At 41.9% G+C, this 24,093-nt stretch overlaps 1 protein-coding gene across 1 annotated transcript in view; it reads right to left on the bottom strand.

Annotated features, from left to right (window-relative positions):
- Positions 1–24,093, bottom strand: part of DIPK1B (divergent protein kinase domain 1B) — a 50,158-nt gene that overhangs the window by 20,501 nt on the left and 5,564 nt on the right. The window contains exon 2 of the mRNA XM_043989675.1: positions 21,161–21,295. Coding sequence (XP_043845610.1) covers positions 21,161–21,295 — 135 coding nt within the window. The remainder of the gene's footprint in view (positions 1–21,160; positions 21,296–24,093) is intronic.

The following is a 24,093-nucleotide window of genomic DNA, read 5'->3' on the forward strand; positions in this document are numbered from 1 at the left end:
GTTATAAACTATTCATATCCTTCAACTCAGAAATCCCATTACTTGATATATACTGCAAGGTCTACGATAGAAAGAAAGGTCTTGGTGGGCAGCTAGGTGGCGCAGTAGATAGAGCACCAGCCCTGGAGTCAGGAGGACCTGAGTTCAAATCCAGCCTCAGACACTTGACACTTACTAGCTGTGTGACCCTGGGCAAGTCACTTAACCCCAATTGCCTCACTAAAAAAAAAAAAAAAAGAAAAGAAAGGTCTTGTGAATGTCAAAATATTCATAGCATTTGTTATCATAGCAAATAACTGGAAACAAAGTGTTTATCAGTATGTGAATGTAATAGAATATACTGTATCATAAGAAATGACAATATGTGTTCAGAGAAATGTAGGAACTCCTTTACTGACTGATAGAGAGCAAAGAAAACAGAAATAGGTGGGGGGCAGCTAGGTGGCATAGTGGATAAAGCACCGGCCCAGGATTCAGGAGAACCTGAGTTCAAATCTGGCCTCAGACACTTGACACTTACTAGCTGTGTGAACCTGGGCAAGTCACTTAACCCTCATTGCCCTGCAAAAAAAAAAAAGAAAGAAAGAAAGAAAAAATAAATAAATAGGTGAACAATCTGCATAACTACAATAACATGATTGAAAACAACATCAAAGCTGAACATAGATTCAAAGCAATGTCCAATACTGGTCCAGAGAATAGATAATCAAACAATTCCCTCCTCTCAGCAAAGGTGAGGGATTACAGTGCTGGGTGTCGTATATATTGCCAGAAATGATCCCCATATTAATTGGTTTTGCTTCAGCCAAGATATCAATAAAACTTAAAACTAGGGGGCTGGGCTCCCATCTCTAAAGTTTCTTCCAGTTCCAAGTCCTGTGGCAATATAATTGCTTATGATAAAAAAGAAAACCAGAGAAAACAGACAGTAAGCAGCCACTGGATGCAAACCCAAGGACTCTGGGATTGGCAAAGGCAGCACTTTCAGCCGCTGATGCAGCTACAAAGGTGCTACTGATCCTCTTGGCAGAGCCTTTAAACATCATATTATAAAGCTGACTTGCCCTCATATTATGAAGGGCAGTGGGGGTGCAGGGAAGGTGTTGTTATTCAAAGCAAAAATTCCAAATTACAAGAGTAATTCTTGCTAGTATAATCATTTACCAGCCCTCCCATATGCTTACCTAGCTTATGCTATAGAATGAAAATTACTTGAAATCAAGGGCCAGGTCTCAGCTATACCCTGGACTCCTGTATAGTTGAGTCCAACCTCTCTAGAAATGGAAATAGTTAAAGTAAAGAAGACTGGGATCATTCCTCACAATGAAAGCTTTAACAGCTGAAAGGCCCAAGACGTGACAGAAGAATCAGGCCATCTAAACAACACATTTGTCTCTCGGTTTATTTCTGCATCTGGACAGCACAGAAGCAATATACTCATCATACATAAACCAGAGCTGGCAGATAAGATATGCCTCTCACTCATGAAAGCAGCAATAGTTGATTTGGGGCATTTAATTCCATAAACCAGGGGTGAGGGCTACCATCTCCAAACACATACATAGACATACACACACACATACCTTCCTGAGGCTCCCCGCCACCATCCTCCGCCAATTCTCACCTATCAGCTTTATCTTTACCTTATCACCTATCACATTATCTTAGCTAGAACAAAGAAAACTAATAAGAGTACCCAGCACATTTCATTAGGGTGTACACCTAAGAATTTGTTTTGTTTTGTTTTGTTTTGTTTGAGCAGGGCAGGGCAATGAAGGTTAAGTGACTTGCCCAGGGTCACACAGCTAGTAAGTGTCAAGTGTCTGAGGCTGGATTTGAACTCAGGTCCTCCTGAATCCAGGGCTAGTGCTTTATCCACCCCGCCACCTAGCTGCCCTTAAGAATTTTTTTTTAAGGAAAATATTTGCTTGCCTCAATCAAAATTCATCAAACAAAAGAAACCAAAATAATGAAACTTTTTTTTCTAAATTAACAAATGAATTTAGCTTAAAAATGAGACAAAGGAATATTCTTTCCTTTTTCTAACATTGTTTTCTAGGCATGGTAGACACATTCTATACATCTGCTTATGACAAAACTGTGAGCCTCTAGTAGATACATTTATCTAATCTCCACACTCAAAACAGGGCATTTTTCACTTTCAATCTCACTGCAGGACTTAGTTTAAAATCTTTGATATTTTCTGTCCCCCTCCCCCCCCCCCCCGCCCAAAAAAAAAGTACTAACCTGAATAAGAAGCATACATAGCTATTTTAATTTTTGTGGGAGGAGAAACTTTGTAGATCAACCTAGTTCCCATTGATTAGAGAAAAGAAAGTAAGTTTGGAAAAATCTTAAAAGGAAACTTTTGTAGAATAGCAAATTTTCAATTCCTATCTAAAAAATAATTACCTTTTAATTTTCTTTTCTGTCTGTAGCTACAGCTACTTTAAGAAAAAAAGAAAGCTAAATGGTGAAACACAGGGAAATCACAAGGCTCTAAATTCAATAAGCTGTCTTACATTTCTTTCTTTCTTTCTTTCTTTCTTTTTTTGGTGAGGCAATTGGGGTTAAGTGACTTGCCTAGGGTCACACAGATAGTAAGCATTAAGTGTCTGAGACCAGATTTGATCTCAGGTCCTCCTGAATCCAGGGCCAGTGCTCTATCCACTGCGCCACCTAGCTGCCCTATCTTATATTTCTTACTAGCCAAAACTGTGAAAACCTTTATCAATGATGGTAACTTCTAATTTTCTGGTTTATGATAAGATGTCATCCTTAAAACTAAGCTCTTTGAGCTTATCCTTGTACCTGCTATGAAGTTTTTCAATCTGTTTGTTGGTTTATTTTTTAAAGCACCATCAGGATTAAGTCAAATTTTATCAGATCATTTTTCCTAAATGACCACAGAAAAGAACCAAAATTGGCAGGTGTAACAGAGAGGGGAAAAGACAAAGTGAGCTGTGAAAAATGAAAAAATGTACTTAGTGCCCAAGCCTTGGACAGTTTAGCTCTAAAGTCATTCAAGATGGTGTGGCACAAACACAAAGCCATTCTCTTTTTTTTTTTTTTTTGCAGGCAATGGGGGTTAAGTGACTTGCCCAGGGTCACACAGCTAGTAAGTGTCAAGTGTCTGAGGCCGGATTTGAACTCAGGTCCTCCTGAATTCAGGGCCGGTGCTTTAACCACTGCGCCACCTAGCTGCCCCAAGCCATTCTCCAAATAGACTTTTCTTCCCCAGAATAAATGAAGACCATCGGCAAAAAGAACCTTGTAAACCTAGGGCTCAACTCAGATGCCATCTGCTTCAAGAATTTTTTACCAATTTCCCAGGTTGTTAGTGTCCTCCTCACTCCCCAAATTACTTTGTATTTATTTATCTCTTTATGTACTGCATCACCTCTAGTAGAATGTAAACTCCTTGAAGTCATGGACTACTACTTTGTTTCTACTGTGGAATCCTCAGTACCAAGCATTGTACCCAACATGCACATAATAGGTGCTTAATAATTGCTTGCTGAATGGAGTTTCTATTTGCAAAAGTGACCAATATACAAGAGCTTTCCCAGTGACTTTACTAACAATAACAGGCACTTGATTCTGGAACATCTAGACAGTGCTGAACTAAGGAGAAACCCATCTCTCTCTTCTTTTTCTTTCCAAAAACATAAGGTCAAGGGCTGAGCAGCCCTTACAAAAACAAAGCTGAACTGGTAGAAAGGTGGGAGAAAGTCCAAGAGACTATTTCCATGAGGTCTTGACCCCACTAGCTGGCCATTCACTTACTAGGATATAAATGATCATGGAGTGAGGTATTAGGGATTAGAATAGATCATCTTTTCCTGATGCAGCAAGTAAGATGGCTAGGCAAGCTCAAAAGAGTAGTAGCAGCACAATGGGGTGTTCAGATAAGAGCTACAAAAGCCTGGCTTAACACAGCATGGTCCTGATGAGAATAAAGCAGAAGTTCCTTTTTTTTTTTTTTTTTGGAGGGGCATAGAGGGTTAAGTGACTTGTCCAGGGTCACACAGCTAGTAAGTGTCAAGTATCTGAGGCCAAATTTGAACTCAGGTCCTCCTGAATCCAGGGCTGGTGCTTTATCCACTATGCCACCTAGCTGCCCAAGAGGTTCCCTTCTTATACAGGCCAATGAACTCATACAATTCCCTGGCCACAGACTGCAGCCCTATCCCAGGGATGCATAGTCTATTACACAAAAATGTACCATCTGTCCCCCAGCACAATGGGCAAGAATATGTAGGATGGTTGGAACCATAACTCAGAAGTCTACCATCGAGGGGGCAGCTAGGTGGCACAGTGGATAGAGCACTGGCCCTGGATTCAGGAGTACCTGAGTTCAAAACCAGCCTCAGACACTTGACACTTACTAGCTGTGTGACCCTGGGCAAGTCACTTAACCCCCACTACCCCGCCAAAAAAAAAAAAGAAGTCTACCATCGAACAGAAAATGCAGATGCATAATCAGCACATCTTTATGCTATTAGTATAATCCTTAATAAGGACCTTAATTTTAGAGCGGAAGATAGCAACAGAAGCCAAGAAAAGATAGAGATGCCCCTCTTAGCACACAAGAGAAGTCCATTTCCTGGGAAGGAAAAGCTCCACTGTCCACTTACCCCCATGCCTAGTAATTAGGTTTGAGTGTTTCCACTTCTGTGTCTCTGTTGCCTATAGGACCCAGTGTTGAGATGGCAGTATGTTATAGGGAACAGAAGGTTGTTCTGGGAGTCAGAAAGATCCAGGTTCAAGTCCTGACCCAAGCCTGCTGTGCAAGTAGCCACAAGCCACTTAACTAGATGCTGCCCAGGCAACTCTCCAAGACTATAACTTGTAGAAGAGTTGACAAGCTACATCACTGGAGATTGTTTCCACATTGACAATTCCCTCCATCAATGAAATCACAGGTCTAGACTCTACCCCCCAAAATAAAACCTAATGTTAAATAAAGCTCTCTGAATACCTAGGATGGAAGATGCTGCAGGAATAAATACAATTCAAATATTATGATATTATCTAGGATGTTATTCTCCTGATATCAATAGTAACTCTGAAGTTAAAAATGAAGTGCTGTTTCTTAAGTGGTTGGCCTTAGAACAAGTGGAATTTCTCTTCCCCAATCTATTATGTGTTCTATTGCTTCTTGAGCCCTAAGCAAAAAAAGCGGGGCTGTGGGGGGGCGCTGCTTGGAATTCGACAAATGAGTCAAAAGGGATTTCCCAGCTTAAGTGCCAAAGGGCTATATAATCTTGGACAAGTCATTGATAGGAAGGGGAAGAGCTCAATGTTCCCAAGTGTAAATTTCAGAGGTGTTGAGGAATGAGAGGAGATTGGGGAAATGATTTCTGCCTTTCCTCTACTTTGCAGGGATGAGAGTGGTAATTGAGCTCTTTAGAGGAATTGGGTTATACAAATCTAGTAAATACACATGAAAGCAAAGAATCTACTTTCCTGCAGGTTGTAGATGAAAGCAATATCGGTTCCCCTCAAACCCAACAAACTGACAAAGATGACAAAATATGGGAACAGTCAATGCTAGAAAGGTGTGGAAAGATGGGTGCTTATACACTGATGGTGGAATTGCAAATGAGTACAATTACTTGGGAAAGTTATTCTGAATTATGAGAAGAAAGACTCAAATTAGCCTACTGATAATCATATAACCCACACAGGCCAGTAAGAAGAAGAAAAGCCCAAAAGCACTATCAGTGTTATATGCACAAAAATATTTATAGCAGCACTGTTTTGTAGTAATCAAGCACTAAAAACAAGGCAGATGCTTATTGACTGTGGAATGGCAAAACAATTGTGGCTCATGAACATAATGGAAATATTGTCATATTATAAGAAACAATGTGGGGCAGCTAGGTGGTGCAGTGGATAAAGCACTGGCCCTGGATTCAGGAGGACCTGAGTTCAAATCCAGCCTTAGATACGTGACACTTACTAGCTGTGTGACCCTGAGCAAGTCACTTAACCCTCATTGTCCCACAGAAAGAAAGGAAGGAAGGAAGGAAGGAAGGAAGGAAGGAAGGAAGAAAAGGGGCAGCTAGGTGGCACAGTGAATTAAGCACTGGCCCTGGATTCAGGAGTACCTGAGTTCAAATACAGCTTCAGACACTTGACACTTACTAGCTGTGTGACCCTGGGCAAGTCACTTAACCCCCACTGCCCAGCAAAAAAAAAAGAAAGAAAGAATGAATGAATATGAAGAATATGGAGAAGCTAAGGAAGACATATATAAACTGATACAAAGTGAAGTAAAGAGAACCAGGAAAACAATATTCACAATAATTACAACTGTATAAATGGAAGCGACAAAACAATGGAAACTGAACACTGAAATTATTAAAGCCAAACTTGGTCCCCCAAAAGATGTATGAAAATATATCACCTCTTCTTTGCAGAGGTAAAGCATTATGGATGTGAAATATTGCATGTGATACTGAATATGGTTCAACATTATATACATATAATATATATAATTTTTTTGGTGAGGCAATTGGGGTTAAGTGATTTGCCTAGGGTCACACAGCTAGTAAGTGTCAAGTATCTGAGGCTGGATTTGAACTCAGGTCCTCCTGAATCCAGGGCTGGTGCTCTTTACACTGTGCCACCTAGTTGTCCCTATATGTGTGTGTGTGTGTGTGTGTGTGTATGTGTAATCATTTTTATTTATTTTTTTCAACATTATATTGCTTAGTTTTTTTAAACTGTTTTTCTTTTCCTCATATAGGATGGCTTTTTGGGAAGTGGAAAGAAAAAAACGGTGGGAAATGAGGATGATGTAAGAATAAAATTCATAAAATAATTATAAACCAAAATAATTTACCATCAAAAGTAATCATACAACCTTACTTTCTCCCCAAACCCCAATGAACTAGAAGTTAGGAAACCTGGGTTTTCGTTCCAGTTTCACCACTAACAATCTGGGTGACCTTCTGCAAACCATTGCCCTAGATTTGTTTTCTCACCAGTAAATGAAGACACTTGACTGTGATCAGATGGGAGAGGGGAGTGAAGGGGACAGGAGAGTTTCTTCACTATGGTCTTTGTGATTCAGTGACATTGACCTGTGGCTATCTGTTCAACAATCCATGCCATCTCTGGGCTCTGAGCATGTTCTCTGGATGTCCCTCACACCCACAATGCTCTCCCTTCTCATCTCTGCCTCTTGGCTTCCCTGGCTTGCATCAAGTCCCAGCTAAAATCCCATCTTCCACAAGAATCCTTTCCTGATCCCCTTCAATGCTGGTGGTGCCTTCCCTCTACTGATTTCTCCAACTTATCATATAGGGACAATTAAGAGTCAGATCATATTGTATATTACATAATACAATTATAATATATCACCACATATCACTCAACTATTCCCTATTCAAATTGCTGCAAGAGAGATATGTTAGACAAAAGTATAAACTTCTAAGCACAGGATACTATATCACATATGTGATATATCATATATTCAGGTATATAGCATGTAATTGTTTGCTATTTGTCTTCTCCATTATACAATGAATTCCTTGAAAGCAAGAATCTTATTTTTATTCATTCATTCATTCGTTGTTTTTTTTTTTTGTGGGGCAATGAGAGTTAAGTGACTTGCCCAGGGTCACACAGCTAGTGTCAAGTGTCTGAGGCTGGATTTGAATTCAGGTCCTCCTGAATCCAGAGCCAGTGCTTTATCCACTTTGCCACCTAGCTGCCCCCCTGCAAGAAACTTATTTTGCATTTCTTTGTATCCCTAGCACTTAGCACAGTGCCTAGCACATAGCAGGTGCTTATTAATGTTTCACTAACAAACTGTATAGAAGCTGAGAAGCTAAACATTGCAGCCATTGTTTATAAAGGCTACTAACTGACTAGAAGCTAGTGATATTTGCCCTTCTATTGAAGGCAAAGAGAAGTTAAGAGAGTAAGAGAAGTCTCCTGACACTCCTTAAAAAGGTTTTCCCATTCTGTCTCCCCACTCTCCCCACTTAGTGCTACTTGGCTGCCTGGATAGAGAGATTTTACCACGGTGGGTCCTGTGGAGACAAGTCTTATTAGAAAAACCTGAACTCGGGGTAGCTAGGTGGCTCAGTGGATAAAACTACCAGTCCTGGATTCAGGAGGACCTGAGTTCAAATTTGGCCTCAGACACTTGACATTTCCTAGCTGTGTGACCCTGGGTAAGTCACTTAACCCTCATTGCCCTGCAAAAAAAAGAAAAAAGAATACCCTGAACTCAGGTTTTTTCCCTGCAGACAAGACTCCTCTCTGGATGACCCAGCTTTACGAAGACACTTCCTTTCCTTCTTTTCCATTCCTTCTCCTACAAGGACCAGGAATCCCTTTAGCAAGTCCCATCACAAGCTGCCTACCAGATTCATCCAGGCCTCCCATGCCCTGTCCCCCTCCTTCCTGCCTCTCAGTTAGAAGTGTCTTCTCTATGAAATGGCTTCTGATCATGTTTTGGTTTCTCTTTTCCACCTGGTTTTCTGCTTGTTTTCTTATTTTCTAATCTTTTAAAGACTCTTTCAATCTAAGTAAATGAACCTTTCTTTCTCTCGTCACCTTGTAACACTGTCTTATCCCTGGCTAGCCTCCACCATCCCTTCTTGGGTTTGTGTCTCTCTTCACTCAGAAGGAAAAGGAAAAAGATGGATTTTCTGCTGCTAAAGGGAAGCTGCTAGAAAACAGAACCACTCTCACCTTGAGCTCACTGATGTCCCACACTCAGCTTGCCCTATTCAAGTTGCTTCAAGAGAGATGAAGGTTAGACAAATGTATAAACTTCTAAGTTACAAAAAGTAAAAACAGTTGTTGGGGCTATATTTGACTGAGGTTGTGATCATGGGATTTATCTCAATGTAGACCACTTTTTTTTTCTTCAGAGCCACAGCCACAGCCACAGCCCTAACCATGACTGTCCATTCTGCAAGGGCAGGCTGTCAATCAGAAGGGGAACTGGGTAAGAGAGTGTGGATGGCTCAGTGCAGCTCAACCCCATGACAAACCATCCACCTTAATGATGATGGGTTAAGCACTATCTTCACTGTAATAGATTTTAGAGGTATTTTAGAGACAAAATGGCACTAAATCAGATAACTGAAGGAGGTAATGGCTAGAAATCTTTAAAGACATAAATCAGGCTTTCTGGGATGCATAGAGACAGAAGGATGGGTTAGGAAACATCTACAGGGATCTTCTAACCTTAGTTCAGCCTCTCTTGGGTAGATTCAAAGGGCAGACCTGGAATTCTTCATAGAATCCTAGAATCACAGTCTCTTAGAGTTGTGTTTTCCTGGCCTTCCTTGAGAATTCAAGGTTGATGGACACCCAGGCTTGACTCTTTTGGCTTGTACTCCCCATTTCCTCAAGGCTTACTTCTGGGCTATAATGATTGCCCCATTTTCATTTCTGGACAGGACAGATACATGGTGAAACCACAAAGTAAGAAGATCCTGTGTGGGCCCACAGGCTCCAGTGAAACACACAAATAAAGCACATTCCAATGAATTTACACTTCTCTGCAGACACAGAAGAGGAAGAGGGGTACACTCAGGTTCATAATTGGATGGATCAGGATCATAGCTAGAAGGGAACTTGGAAATCAACTAGTCCAATCCCCTTCATTTTACAGATGAGGAAACTGAGGCCTAGAGGGGTTAAGTGACTTGCCCAAGTTTGTAAAGGTAAAAAATAGCAGAATCAAGATTCAAATTCAAGTCTTGTGACTCTATATTTGGCACTCTTTACAAGGCTGACTTGTGGGATAAGTAGTTACATTGAATAATAGTAACGACAATAACTAACATTTATATAGCACTTTAAGGTTTGCAAAGCACTTTATAAATATCCCAATATTATTTAGATCAGAAAATATGGAATAATGCCTAGGAACATCCTACCCTGCTGCCACTCTGTTCTTCCTTCTCCAAGCTAGACACAAAGGAAGAAACTTTTAACAGTAATTAAATTAAGGCATAGAAAATGATTAGCATCCCCTTCCCCAAGCTTTGAGCCATCTGGCTTCTCCTCCAATGGGAGTCTGCTGGCAAAGGAAAGTCCACTGATCTTTGCCTTCCCCTATACCCAGCTGCACCCCTGCCCACCCCCACCCCCAACTTCCTTGGCCTGTGCTATGACTCTTGAACACACAAAAACGAAAGCTGAGTTGTGATGGGGGAAGGAAAAAAAAAACTTGTGTTCTTTTCTCCCATTGGGTAAAAGTCATTCATTGTTCAAAGCATGCATTAGGTGAATTCTTGAATGGACATCAGCAGTTGCTATGACAGTAAATTTCTGGAACTGAAGTATCCTGTTCCAAGCACAAGGACTTAAGGAAAGAAGAAGGAAAGAAATAAGTCAGGAGAGAGAGCCAAGCCTTCTACTGGACCTCATCTTCAGAACTAGGTCCTGGCTAGACTCACAGGGCCAGACAGTGCAGTGACCCTAAGCCCTCATAATAAATCCATCCAGGTCTGAAAGGAAAGTAAGTTGTTGCTAAATTAAGTTATCTGGAAGCAGGCAGTAGGATCCCCCAAAGACAATCTTTCAAGTGATTCCTAGTAACAACTGTCAACAAAACACTACACCATTTTGCTTTTAGACACAAATCAAGTTGCATGAAAAACTTAGTCATTATATTAAAGTCTTATAAATTCTTTTCATATATTCTCCCCCCTGCCTATCAATTCCACTTAATAAAAACCAATGCAGGACAGGTAGGTAGTGTAGTGAATAGAGCACTGGGCTTGGAATCATTTAGACTCATCTTTATAAGTTCAAATCTGACCTCAGACACATATTAGTCGTGTGACCCTGGACAAGTCACTTAACCCTGTTTGTCTCCATTTCCTCATCTGTACAGTGATCTGGAAAAGGAAATGGCAAACCACTTCCAGTATCTTTGTCAAGAAAACCCCAAATGAGGTCAAAGAGTCAGACACTACTGAAGAAATGACTGAACAACAATAGGAAAACCAGTCCTTGGCACACATCAATACTTCAATCATTCTAGGTTTCATGGTTTCATAGATGTGCATGCTCTCCACTATACAGATATAGCCCTTCAGCGACTGAATAGGTAGCCAAGTCTACGGAAGTTGCTAGGACAGGGGCAGCTAGGTGATACAGTGGATAAAGCACCAGCCCTGGATTCAGGAGGATCTGAGTTCAAATCTGGCCCCAAACACTTGACACTTACTAGCCGTGTGACCCTGAGCAAGTCACTTAACCCTCATTGCCTTGCCCCCCCCTCCCCCCCCCCCAAAAGTTGCTAGGACATATGGATAGTATATTTGTACTTGAGATCAGCACACATGGTGTAAAGTCTGGCCAAGCCAGTCATTCAATGTCCAGGAATTCTCCCACTCTGGGACTTAGGTTACTAGTCCCTCACCTGCATTTTTGTAACAGCCATAGTGTGATGTGGCCCTAAGTCTAAATACATTCATTCTGCTTCCAGTCACTCCAGTCTCTCGATGTCATGAGACCAGTGGTTTGGGCACTCTCTTGTTATTGCTAAGAGTGCCCTGAAGGCCTGGAACAGTTAGTCAATGGGGTCAGTGGAGCCAAACAGACCTTGGATCTAGAACTTTATCAAGGGAGACTCTTAATTGAATTCCTGACTTACCAAATGACACTTGGGCAAAGGGAAGCTAAGCTGGCTGGCTGTTTTCCCCCAGTGCTGTGAATTCTTCTGTGTTTACGGAAACCATGATTCATAATGCAGTTTTCTGGCATTGATATGGAACATGCAGGAAACCTTGTCTTCATAGGCTTCATCTATGCCAGCCAGCATGCAGCCAGGGATTAAGAAAATGAGTGTGTTTAACCCTTTAGCTGCCATGGAAGAGGGGCCCTATTCCCTTGGTACGCATGACACAGAAACACCCATAGGAGAGACAAAAAGGGCTACATCCAAAAAGAACCGATTTCAGATGACAATATTTATACAAGTATGGCTTTCTCCCCCTTCAGAACATAAGCTCCTTGAGAGCAGGGACCATTTTGATTTCTGGTTTGTATCGGCAATATTTAGCATAGTGTCCGATACACTGCAGGTGCTTAATAAATGTTTGCACACTGATTAATTCAGTGGCCAGAAGACAGTCAACCAAATGCCCTCAACTGTAGATGGGCTGTCCTCTTTGTGCTCAGTGCCACAAAATAAATTTGTATGTATATATGTATATGTGCACGCGTGTGTACACACACATACATATACACGTGCCTATACAAATACACTTACATATACATATATGTACATACACTCATGCATGCATGCATTTTGCGAGCTAGAGCCACCTGACTTCTTTTTTTTTTTTTTTTTGGCGGGGCAGTGGGGGTTAAGTGACTTGCCCAGGGTCACACAGCTAGTAAGTGTCTGAGGCCGGATTTGAACTCAGGTACTCCTGAATCCAGGGCCGGTGCTTTATCCACTGCGCCACCTAGCCAACCCCCACCTGACTCTTCTAAAGAAGGTCCTCAAAGGTCCTCAGAACCAGACCTAGGCAAACTACCCCCTTGTTTCAAGTGCCCAAGGGCTTCTGCTCTCCCCAGGCCCCACCAATTCCTATCAAAATCTGCCCTCAGGAAAGGGCCTAATAAACTCATACACCAATATGTCAATGGATCTGTAGTCTCATAGATGTGAGTATCCCTTCACCAGTGCAGATTGCAATTTAATTCAATAGGCATTTATTAAGCACCTACTTACTACTATATACAAGACACTGTGTTACTTTTTAGAGACAAAAATAAAAGCAAGGTACTCATGTACCTGACCTCCAGGAGTTCATATTCTAATAGAAAAACAACAAATGCTCGAACACAAGACATATGCAAAGTAAATGAAAAGTCATTTTAGAGGTGAGGGGAAAGCCCCATATAATTTAAAAGAAGAGATTAAAAACTGCCACAAAGTTTTTTTTTCCCCACCAGTCAGCTTTGTTCTCAAATCCTTGATTGGCTCCTCAGCTACTAGAGGCAAAAAGAGACTTAATCATGGGGACCCTGATCCATTCTTTTTTTTTTTTTTTTGCGGGGCAATGGGGGTTAAGTGACTTGCCCAGGGTCACACAGCTAGTAAGTGTCAAGTGTCTGAGGCCGGATTTGAACTCAGGTACTCCTGAATCCAGGGCCAGTGCTTTATCTACTGTGCCACCTAACCGCCCCCTCCTGATCCATTCTTGGAGAAATGCTGCGTCAAGGGTTCTTAGCCCTTATTGTAGCTATGGGGCCTGTTTGACAGTCTGTTGAAACCTATGGACCACTTCTCAAAAAAATGTTTGAAAACGCTGAAAATAAAATATAGAGGGTTACAAAGGAAATCAATTATATTAAAATTTTTGTTGTTGTTGTTCAGTCATGTCCAATTCTTCATGACCCTTTGGGATTTTCTTGGCTAAGATGCTGGAGTGATTGGTTTGCCATCTTCTTGTCCAGGTCATTTTACAGCTGAGGAAACTGAGGCAAACAAGGTTAAATGATTTGCCCAGGGTCACACAGCTAGTAAGTGTCTGAGGTTAGATCTGAACTCACATCTTCTTGACTCTCGGCCCATGGCTTTATCCACTGTGTCCCAGCTTCTTAAGCTGTGGGTCTCATAACTGAATGTGGGGGTCTAGAAAAGTTTGGCAAGAGTAATAGGTTATGTATACCTATTTTATATACCTATATATTTGAGATTACTAGTGGAAAAAGTTTAAGAACTCCTGCACTATGCCACCTAGCTATCCCATATTAAAATATAGTTATCAAAAAAACTTTTTTTAAGTTAATGGATCCCAAGTTAAGAACTCCTACCCTATAACCTTGCTGAGATAATTATGCTCATAGGATTTATGCAGCTTGGGGAGGTGGGAGTTTCTTTTCTTTCTTTTTTTTTTTTTGTGGGGCAATAAGGGTTGAGTGACTTGCCCAGGGTCACACAGCTAGTAAGTGTCAAATGTCTGAGGTTGGATTTGAACTCAGGTACTCCTGAATCTAAGACTAGTGCTTTATCCACTGCACCACCTAGCTGTCCCCCAAGTCCCATCATCTGCATGAAACCTTTCCTGATTCCTTCAGCTGCTACTTCCTTCCCTCTCAAGCCACCTTGTATTTAATACCTTTGTATTTGTATTGATTAACTGCATTCAGCAAGGTTTTCATATGCACTTGTTAGCTCCCCATTAGAACGTCAGTTTATTAGAAGGAATTGTTTCATTTTAGGATATTTGCATCATTACACTTTGCAGTAGGGTTTGCTGTGACTTTTCCTGGGCCCCTTCTTTCTGAGTGAGAAAGCTTACTTTGAATGGCACTGTCCCAGTCAAGTCAGGGGCCGCTGGGGGCCTTAGAGTGCAAGGCCTGGAGTCAAGAAGATCTGAGTTCAAATCCAACCTCAGACACTTACTAGCTGTGTGACCCTGGGCAAATCACTTAACCTCCATTTTCCTCAATTCCTTCAACTATAAGATAGAGATAATAACAGAACCTACTTCTCAAGATTGTTGTAATGATCAAATGAGGTAATGTTTGCAAACTACTTAATACAGTACCTGGCACATATAAAGCTATGCAAATGTTGGTTATCATCCTCACCACTATTGAATCAGAGCAAGTCAGGAAAGGTATAGAACAAGGCCAAGCCAGTCCTCATGATAAAGGCACATTCACTCAGATCTGTCATATATGCTGAATGAAGCACAGGCAGAGACATACAGGTCTGAGAGCTGGAGAAATGAGGTGAGAAGGATATGGATGGGATGACATTCCTCCCCACCTGTCAGTGGTCTTCACTTTCTTTCCAAGGCACTGGGTTTTCCAGCAAGTAACCAGAGATTTTTTTAAGTTCCTAACTACAGTATCTGGCTAGTTGGCTGTGATCAAGTCAACAATCATTTTATTAAGCACTTACTACAAGCCAGGCACTATGCTAAGAGTTCTGTGGATACAATGAAAGTAAAACAGTCCCTGCCCTCAAGTAGCTCACACTCTAATAAGGGAAGACAACATACAAACTCTATATACAAACAAGAATATGTTGAAGATAATCGAAAAAATGAGTCAATAGCATTAAGGGGGTTAGGAAAGGCTTTCTTATAGAAAATAGGATTTTAGCTAAGACTTGAAGAAATCCAGGGAAGCCAGAGGCAAAAATAAGGAGAGAAGGAATTCCAGGCATGAGGAATGGCCGGTGAAAATGTCTACTGTTGAGAAATGGAGCGTTAGTAAGGAGATCAAAGTCCCTGAATCGAAGAATACATAGAGGGGGAATAAAGTACAAAATGGAAATAATAAAAGCTAACATTTAATGTAGAGCTTTAAAAATACTATTTTATCTTATCCTTCCAGCACCCTGAGAGATAAAGTATTATTTCATGTCCATTTTACAGTTGAGGAAATTGTGCCTGGGATCACATAGCTAACAAGTATCTGAAGCTGGATTTGAACCCAGATCTTCCCCACTCCAAGTTCAGCACTCTATTTACTTCACCATCTAGCTGCCTTAGAAAGGGGAGGGTTTTGAGGGATGTTTAAAGCATCTCCATGACCTAATCTTGCATCCTGTACAGAGACTTCTAGGTAGGTACTTTAGCAATGTTCTCTCCCTGCTACCTTGCCTCTTTCCCTCCCTCTTTTTCCTCCATTCAATACCTGCTCTGCTTATACCCTACCCATTCTGTTGCCAACACACTCCTGACAGGAAATCTTTCCTACTAGACCTAAAGCAGAGAAATTAAGAGTACTTAGTCCCATCATCTTGACTATCCACTCACCTCCCACAGCATGTTTTGTACCCTGCCCTGCAGGAGGACAGAGGCCCACAGTGGCCCTGTAGAATTCGAGTCTTGGTAGACAGAGATTAGCATTTCCTGTAAGGTGTACATTCTAGGAGCCAGTTGGGACAGGACTGGGGCAAGCATCCAACAAGAGAATCAATGGTACTTCAGGTTGCATCCCCAGCCATGAGGATGCACTGCACAGAAAGTACCCATAACTCGCTCTTCTAGAAAATGCTTCAAGGTTTGCAAAGCACTTTCTTCTCCACACTTCAGATGAGGAAGCCAAGACTCAGAGAGGCTAAATTACTTTCCTATGATCACAGAGCTAGAAAATGTTCATTACTCTCTGCTGCCTCTATAAATCATCCATACCTCATTAGCTGGTCCTCCTTATGGTCACTGGCATGCGTTTGCAAGATGTCTGACCAAAATTAGGATTCAGCCAGTGGCTAGGGAGCAGAGCAGAGCAAAATTCTGATTTACAAATTTATACAAAGTATAATCATAAGAATATATAAGTATAATCCATTTTATAAGTATATTATATAAGAGCTATGATGATGTGGGGATCAGACACTCGTCTTATTCACCGAACTAACTGGACAGTAATTCACTGGCAGCCATTTCTAAATTTGAAGGGAACCAAAGCAATTACTGACACATTCGATCACCCCAACAAGCTATGAAGAGTTTCCTACCTGTCAGCCACTGTATTAGGTGATGGGGAGACAAAGAAAAAGCCAAGAAAGCCTCCCCTCAAAGAGCTTATATTCTTGTTTTTGTTTGTTTTTAGTGAGGCAATTGGGGTTAAGTGACTTGCCCAGGGTCACATAGCTAGTAAGTGTTAAGTGTCTGAGGTCAGATTTGAACTCAGGTCCTCCGAAATCCAGGGCCAGTGCTCTATCCACTGTGCCACCTAGCTGCCCCAAAGAGCTTATATTCTTTTTTTGAATTAATAAAGCATTTTATTTTTTTCCCGTTACATGTAAAGATAGTTCTCAACTTTTGTTTATACAAGCTTTCCAATTTCAGATTTTTCTCCCTCCCCCCTCCCCTAGACAGCAGGTAATCTGATATAGGTTTTATATATATATATATATATATATATATATATACACACACACACACATAATAACATTAATCCTATTTCTGCATTTGTCATGTTATACGAGAAATATCAGAGCAATGACGAAAAACCTCAAAATAGAAAAACATCAGCACCGAAAACAAAAGAAATATTATGGTTCATTCAGCATCTATACTCCACAGTTCTTTTTTTTTTTTTCCCTTGGATTTGGAGAGCCTTTTCCATCATGAGTTCCCTGGAACTCTTCTGTACCATTGCATTGGTGAGAAGAATATAGTGCATCCCAGTAGATCAACACTCAATGTTGATGATACTGTGTACAATGTTCTTCTGGTTCTGCTCATCTCACTCATCATCAGCCCACGCAAGACCCTCCAGGTTTCTCTGAACTCCTCCTGCTCATCGTTTCTTACAGCACAATAGTATTCCATTGTATTCATATACCACAACTTGTCCAGCCATTCCCCAATTGATGGGCATCCCCTCAACTTCCAATTCCTTGCCACCACATAAAGAGCAAGAGCTTATATTCTAAGAAGGGAAATAGCATGTATATAAATAAGGACAAAGATTCAGGGTAGGAGGAAACCTTAGGGGAGAAGGCTCTAACAGTTGAGGGATGGATGGGAAGGTAGGATTGGGCTGGGTCTTAAAAGAAGCCAGGGATTAGCATTTAGTAATAATGAAATCAGTCTCCTGGCTTCCTTCAAGTTCCTGCTAAAATTCCAGCTTCTACAGGAAGCCCTTCCCACTCTCTTAATTCTAGTGCCTTCCCTCTGATGACTCCTCCTTATCCTGTATATAGCTTGATTGTACCTAGTCGTTAATATATTGTCTCCCACATTATTGTAAACTCCTGGAGGGCAGGGACTGTCTTTTGATTTTCTTTGTATACTCAGCACCAAGCACACTTCCTGGTACACAGAAGGCACTTAGTAAATGTTTATTGACTGACAAATTAAATACAAAAAAGCTTCACTTTCATCTTCTTTCTCTTCCTCCTTAATCAACCCCCCCCCCCTTATATTAAATGGCTTTTCTGTTTGCCCAGCTGAGACAGAGAACTCCGTCTGACAGCCAGATGACAGAGTCTGACATTTTCTCAAATCTGCTCAGCCTCACTCCCTCCTCCTTCCCCCCTCCCTGTTTCCTTCCTCCCTCCTTCTCCTCTTCCCCCTCCCCCACCTCTGGTGTCCCCGATCTAACTCAGGTTCTCCTAAGATTGCAGCCAAGTGTCAATGAGTCTCTATGGGATTCCTGTGGTCAAATCCTCCCTCACCTTCTCCAAGGGCTTTCTGACCTTCCTCAGAAAAGCTGTATTTTGGTATTTTGGCACCTGCACAACCTTCCCACACACAGATCCCCATGCCTCATGTTCCAACACCCCTAGGTACTCAGAGTGACTTTTCTCATCAGATTGGGTCCCCCACAGAGATTTCTGTGGTGCTCATGGTTGTCGGAAGCAGGCAGAGAGTGAAGGGGGTTGGAGAAGCAGCAGAAAATCCTCAGCTTTTGCCTGATGCATCACATTACTGCCCAGCCTTCTTTATGCTAACCATGCCATGTGAAATCCCTGATTTTCCACTAATTACAGCAATGGGGTGAATGCTAAGTAGATTTGTCCTTAGCAGGTAGGAAGTCTGCAGTGCTGAGAGAGAGGGGGGATGGGAAGAGCTGGTTAGCATCTGGGTTGGAAGATTTTTTTTAAGTGTTCTCTGTAATTATGTCTATTAATAAACACCAAAAAAACTTGCAGTAAGCATGTGCCTGAGCCTAGCACTGCTCTGTGTTCCTTTGCTGGACCCACTGACATCAGATGACCTTGTTCCAGCCCCACACCCCATCCCCTCATGGCTGCCCATTTAAATCTCTCACACCACAAAATTTCCACCCCACCTCCAACCCCCTCAATCTTTTAAGTCTGGGCAAGACTTGAGGGAGATTCTGTCTGTTAACTAGAGCTTCCTTTGGGGCCAGGGCGATGGTGAGCAGTTCTGAGATTTCTCCTCTTCCTTGTGTGGGTGACAGGGGCTCAGGGAGGGCAATGCTAGACTGGGCTTCATTAATTAGGTGGTGGGAGTTGGTTTTATCAAGAGCCTAGAGCCTGGGGAACCCTCTTTACACTGTAATTTCCACTAGCGTCTGGCAAGAAGCAACTAAGTGGAACAGAAGATAGAGCAGCGAGCCTAGAGTCTGGAAGACCTGAATTAAAATTTGACCTCAGACACTTACTGGCTGTGTGACATGGTGGTAGAATCATTTCACTTGTTTGCCTCAGTTTTGTCAATTGCAAGATGGGAATAATAACAGTACCTACTTCACAGGGCTGTTGTGAAGATGAAACAGTGGCACATAGTAGGTTTTATATAAATATTTATTCCCTCTCTCAGTGGTTGGCCTGGTCTCCTCTAAGGAGAAGAAAGGCAGCATGAAAAGCTTCAGTTTCAGGACACAATGCTTAGAACTTGATGTGAGACTGAACGTGGCTAGGACAACATCAGGGCATTGGGGCTTCATAGCAAAGGCAAGCAAAATCCCTGACTATGCAACCTCAAAGGGACCTCAGAGTCTTCGAGTCTAAATCATATCTGAATAGGCACATCCCTGACATCATCTGACAAATGGCTCTTTTCTGTCTGGGGGGGAGGGGCACCCTTAGGTGACAGAAAAGGGCCAGCATATGAGGAATTGGGGCTCCAGAGGTTTCAGCAGGATTCTTTCCTAAATGGATGTTGTCGACTGCTGTGGGAAGCCGTTTTTTATTTGAATTTAATTAGGAATTGTATCCTTTTTAATCTTATCACTAGTAAAGTTGTTTTTATTGTATTTTATGGTCCACAATTGCCTTATTACTTACTTTCTAATGCCGGAACCGAATCACTGGATTGGTTGGAGGTGGGCCTAACTCACAGCACTGAGAATGCTTACTTAACCTCTCAGTGCCCCAGGCGACTCACCAAGAGGATCAATTATAGACAAGTTGCTGATCTGTTTTAGTAAAGAAAGTTGCTTCCCTAAGAGTGTCCTTAACCGGGCAGCTAGGTGGCACAGTGGATAAAGTACCGGTCCTAGAGTCAGGAGGACCTGAGTTCAAATCCAGCCTCAGACACTTAACACTTACTACCTGTATGACCCTGGGCAAGTCACTTAACCCCAATTGCCTCACAAAAAAAAAAAAAAGAGTGTCCTTAACCAATGAAATTATAGGTCTGGGAAAAACAAACAAACACATAGCCCACATCTCTCCATCCTGTCTACAAGGATATCATATAATAGGGACATTTCATGCTAACATCCAAGTATATTCTATCTAGAGCACAACCCATTCTGGGTAAATCCATGCTGATTTTGAATGATCACTGCTTCTCTTTTAAATGCTCAGAAACTATCCTTTTAACAATCTCTGCTAGGATTTTACTAGGAATTGTAATCAAGCCCACTGGCCTAGAGGTCAAAGAGTCTGGTGTCTCTGTCTCAGTGTGTCTCTATCTGTCTCTGCCTCTGTCTCTCTGTCTCTCCTCTCCTCCCCTCCCCATTCCTTCCCTCTGTCCTGTCCCCTCAGACCTAAAGCTCTTATCCTTGGAATCGACCGTGAGTCACTCCTGATGGCATCCTTCCTGTGCCTCTCCTCCCTATTTATTCACCGATTCTACTGCCTCCCCAGTCAAGAAGAATGAGAGGCTTCCATTGATTGAGGACTTGAAAAGTCATTCTTGTAGAATCTTAGACTTTGGAGGTACCTGAAAAGCCCCTTAGGTTTTTTTTGTCTTTTTTTTTTTTTTTTGCGGGGCAATGAAGGTTAAGTGACTTGCCCAGGGTCACACAGCTAGTAAGTGTCAAGTGTCTGAGGCCGGATTTGAACTCAGGTCCTCCTGAATCCAGGGCCAGTGCTTTACCCACTGCACCACCTAGCTGCCCCTGAAAAGCCCCTTAGTTTGATCTTCTCATTTCAGGTGAGGAAATCAGTGCCTAGAGATCTATTTAAACTCTCGTGTGCAAAAGATCATATGGCCGGATGATGACAAAGCCATGACAAGGATTCTGTCCAGTGTTTTTACCCCAAAGCACCATGGTCAGTGACCATTTCTCCTTGAAGGAAGGATACCTGCCCATAGACCAGATGAAATAATATTTAGACCACAAATAAAATGTTTTTCTTTTTTTAAAAACACAGTTTCATCCTCTAGAGAGAACTCTATCCTCTCTTTCCTTGTCCCCTATCACACACACACACACAGCAAACTCAGGAGAATTGCAAAGATGGGGGTAGGGGGTGGAGGGCAGAAGCAGCACTTACAATGATCATTTGACAGACATGCCCTCGGCAGAGTTCTGAGTATGAAGAATAATGCATGTACACCACCCAGCTGCCCACAAAGATGCCCAGCCATGCCAGGAAGAGGTATTTCACCTTGATGCCAGGTAGACGATTCTGTAAAAAGAAAACAAAATGGCAGTTTTAATAAACAAAACCACAGTCAACTCTTTATCAGACAGTTGTGGATTATTCATGCCTTAGAATCAGGGTCAAGTTCTCCCTCACAAATTCCCAGATAGTTACTGGCCCTGCTTATCTGGGAAATATCTGTAAAGTGCCGGACTTTTCCTACTGGAGAAATTTTTGGTTTGGGGGGAGAAGATTGACTTGCCCTTGATAGAAATTAAAAAGAAGGACCTTCAGGATTAGCTTGTCATTTGGAATCAGCTCCAGGTCCTCCCTGCTGTAGTAACTAGGGCAAAATGAGCTTCTCAACAGTCTTCTCTGTGTAAAGGTGTGGGTATCCATTTACTAGACTCCCTCATCCCATCCCAATATATGAGGCCTAGGGGAATTATATCATGACCCAACTGGAAGCTAACTCCAGTCTCCAAATGCAAATCACTGCATACCATTGTGGGTCAGCCTTATCCCAGAAACTGTGCCCTACACTGATGCCTGCCAAAGAGGGAATTGAATTACACAGAGGTCTTGTAAAATGGAAAGGCCTCAGATTTTCTTGAAAGACTTCAAAGTTCCAAAGAAAAACCACCTCTGTTCTCCCAGCAGCACCTGGCCAAAGTATCATGTTCTGCTGATGCCTGGGGCCTGGGCTTCCCCCCAGAGGGCTAGGGAACATCAGCTCCTTGACCTACCACCAGGCCCTACCTGTGCTTCTGATAAACACAGAACTTGGCTTCCCTGCCAATCACAGGCCTGATTTCTACATCCCAAGGATGCCTAAATGGCAGGAGCAGATGGGAGAAATACAGCAAGATGATGTCAAGCAAACCATGAGCCACCCTCAACTTCAAAGTTCCCCAAATCACCTTTTAGGGAAGGCAGTATGAGTTGATGGCCAGCATAGGGTGGCCTGAAACCTGACTTCTGGTTTCGCTTCCACTCATCAGACCCTATAGTCAAAACAATTTCTTCTCTCTTGCCTACCCATCAGAAGCAGTAGGAGATAGTTGGGGAAAGAGGCAAGAGATATATATGACTTCAAGCCCTCTGTGACCTTGCACAGGTCCCTTAACCTTCTGTGTGTATGTCTTATGGAGAAGTTGAATCACTGCCTCCTCCTCTCCTCCTTTTTGGGGGTGCTGAGTCATCCCTGCCAGAGGTTGAAATTCAACATCTGCGGGAATATAGGAGATTGTAGATACAGGATGTGTGTGCCAGGAGCTCTGAGGGGAAGATGCAAGGTAAATTCCTAGCTGTATTATTTTCACTTTCAGGGAGGATGTTAGCAGTCAAACCCACCCACCCCCTCAGCACAAGGCAAAGATGTGTGTAGGTAACAGAGCAGTGCATGCCTCCACCAGGCAATGGCAAAGGATGGCCTGAGTCAAGCAGCCTTGTTGGAAGATTCTCAGAATGACACTAGGATTCAATGCTCAGTGGTTATCATTGTCCACAGCCCCCCATCTCCATCAGCACTAACTCCTGTTTCCCCATGATTCTGTCTTCCCAAAAACCAGGAAAGCAAGAAATACAGATGCTTTGGACTTTAGAGACTTTTTTTTTGTGAGTTACAATCCAGCTTCCAACTGGATAAAAACAATAAACTGACCCGGTGGAGCAGGGGGCTAAGTGTCTGCAATTTCACAGTGTCTAAGAACCCTGAATGTTACTTATATTAAAACCTTCTATCCAGTGGCATGCTGGTAAATGTTTAACAACTAGCTGTGGGTGGGGTAGAAGAAATGTACACAATACCCACTTTTAAATTTAATCTACATTATCAACAATTTCTCTATCACTTTCTTAAATATAAGCAATCAACAAACCAATAAATCAAGCCTTGATTTGTAGCATTTGTCTATTTCGACAGTATAAATGTTTGCACTGAAAATTTAATAATCAGCTTTCAAAAAGTCTCTAAGCTGTCTCCAGCACATCACTGTTTCTATCCTTTCTCACTATGTAAGGAATGGGATTTTCTGTCAAGGATCAAGGACCTTTGATTACATCAGAAGACAGAAATGTAGCAGTTTCCATTTCCCCAAAGTAGATACTTCCTCTTTGAGTGTTTTCCCACTGAAGGATATATACAATTTATCCCGTATGTATCTTTTTGCACATAGCTGCAAATGTTTCCCCCATTAGACTATGAACTCCTTGAGAACAGTCACTGTTTTTGACTTTCTTTGCATCAATACTTAGCAAAGTGCTGGGCAGATAGTAGGTACTTAACAAATGTTTAGTTATGTGACTTAACTCTGAAAGTCTCTGGCATGTTAGGTGAAAATAGGAACAGAGCCCTTGACTGGGAAGAGAAGTTATACATTTTAGTCCTTGGCTCTACCACTAACCTCCCATAGGACCTTGGAAAACCCATTTTTCCTTTTTGAGCCTCAGCTTCCCTGAAATAAATGAGGGGGTTGGATTCAATTAACCAACTATAACTTATTGTACATGGTTGGTTAGCATCTCTGGACAAAATACTCTCTCTGTGAAGTCAAATGAATCTTAGTAAATATCTTTGGGAAGCTGGGGGAAAGAGAGTCTTTTACATGGAAAAGAGTATTTTACACAGAAGAGAAAGGACTCCTTTTAGTTCTGTTGTTTTCAGTGGCACTTCCTAATCTCAGACTCCAGGAGAAGTGGGCCACTATTGCATCTTGATAAACTGACTAACCTCCTGGGTTAAAGAAAACCTGCATCTTTATATATAAGCACAATGGTAAGGAGGTAATTGACACCAAAGTGCCTGAGCTTTTAGGGGACTAGGATATTTCTCATCTTTATGC

This window comes from Dromiciops gliroides, chromosome 2 (assembly GCF_019393635.1).
Source record: "Dromiciops gliroides isolate mDroGli1 chromosome 2, mDroGli1.pri, whole genome shotgun sequence".
NCBI lineage: Eukaryota > Metazoa > Chordata > Mammalia > Microbiotheria > Microbiotheriidae > Dromiciops > Dromiciops gliroides.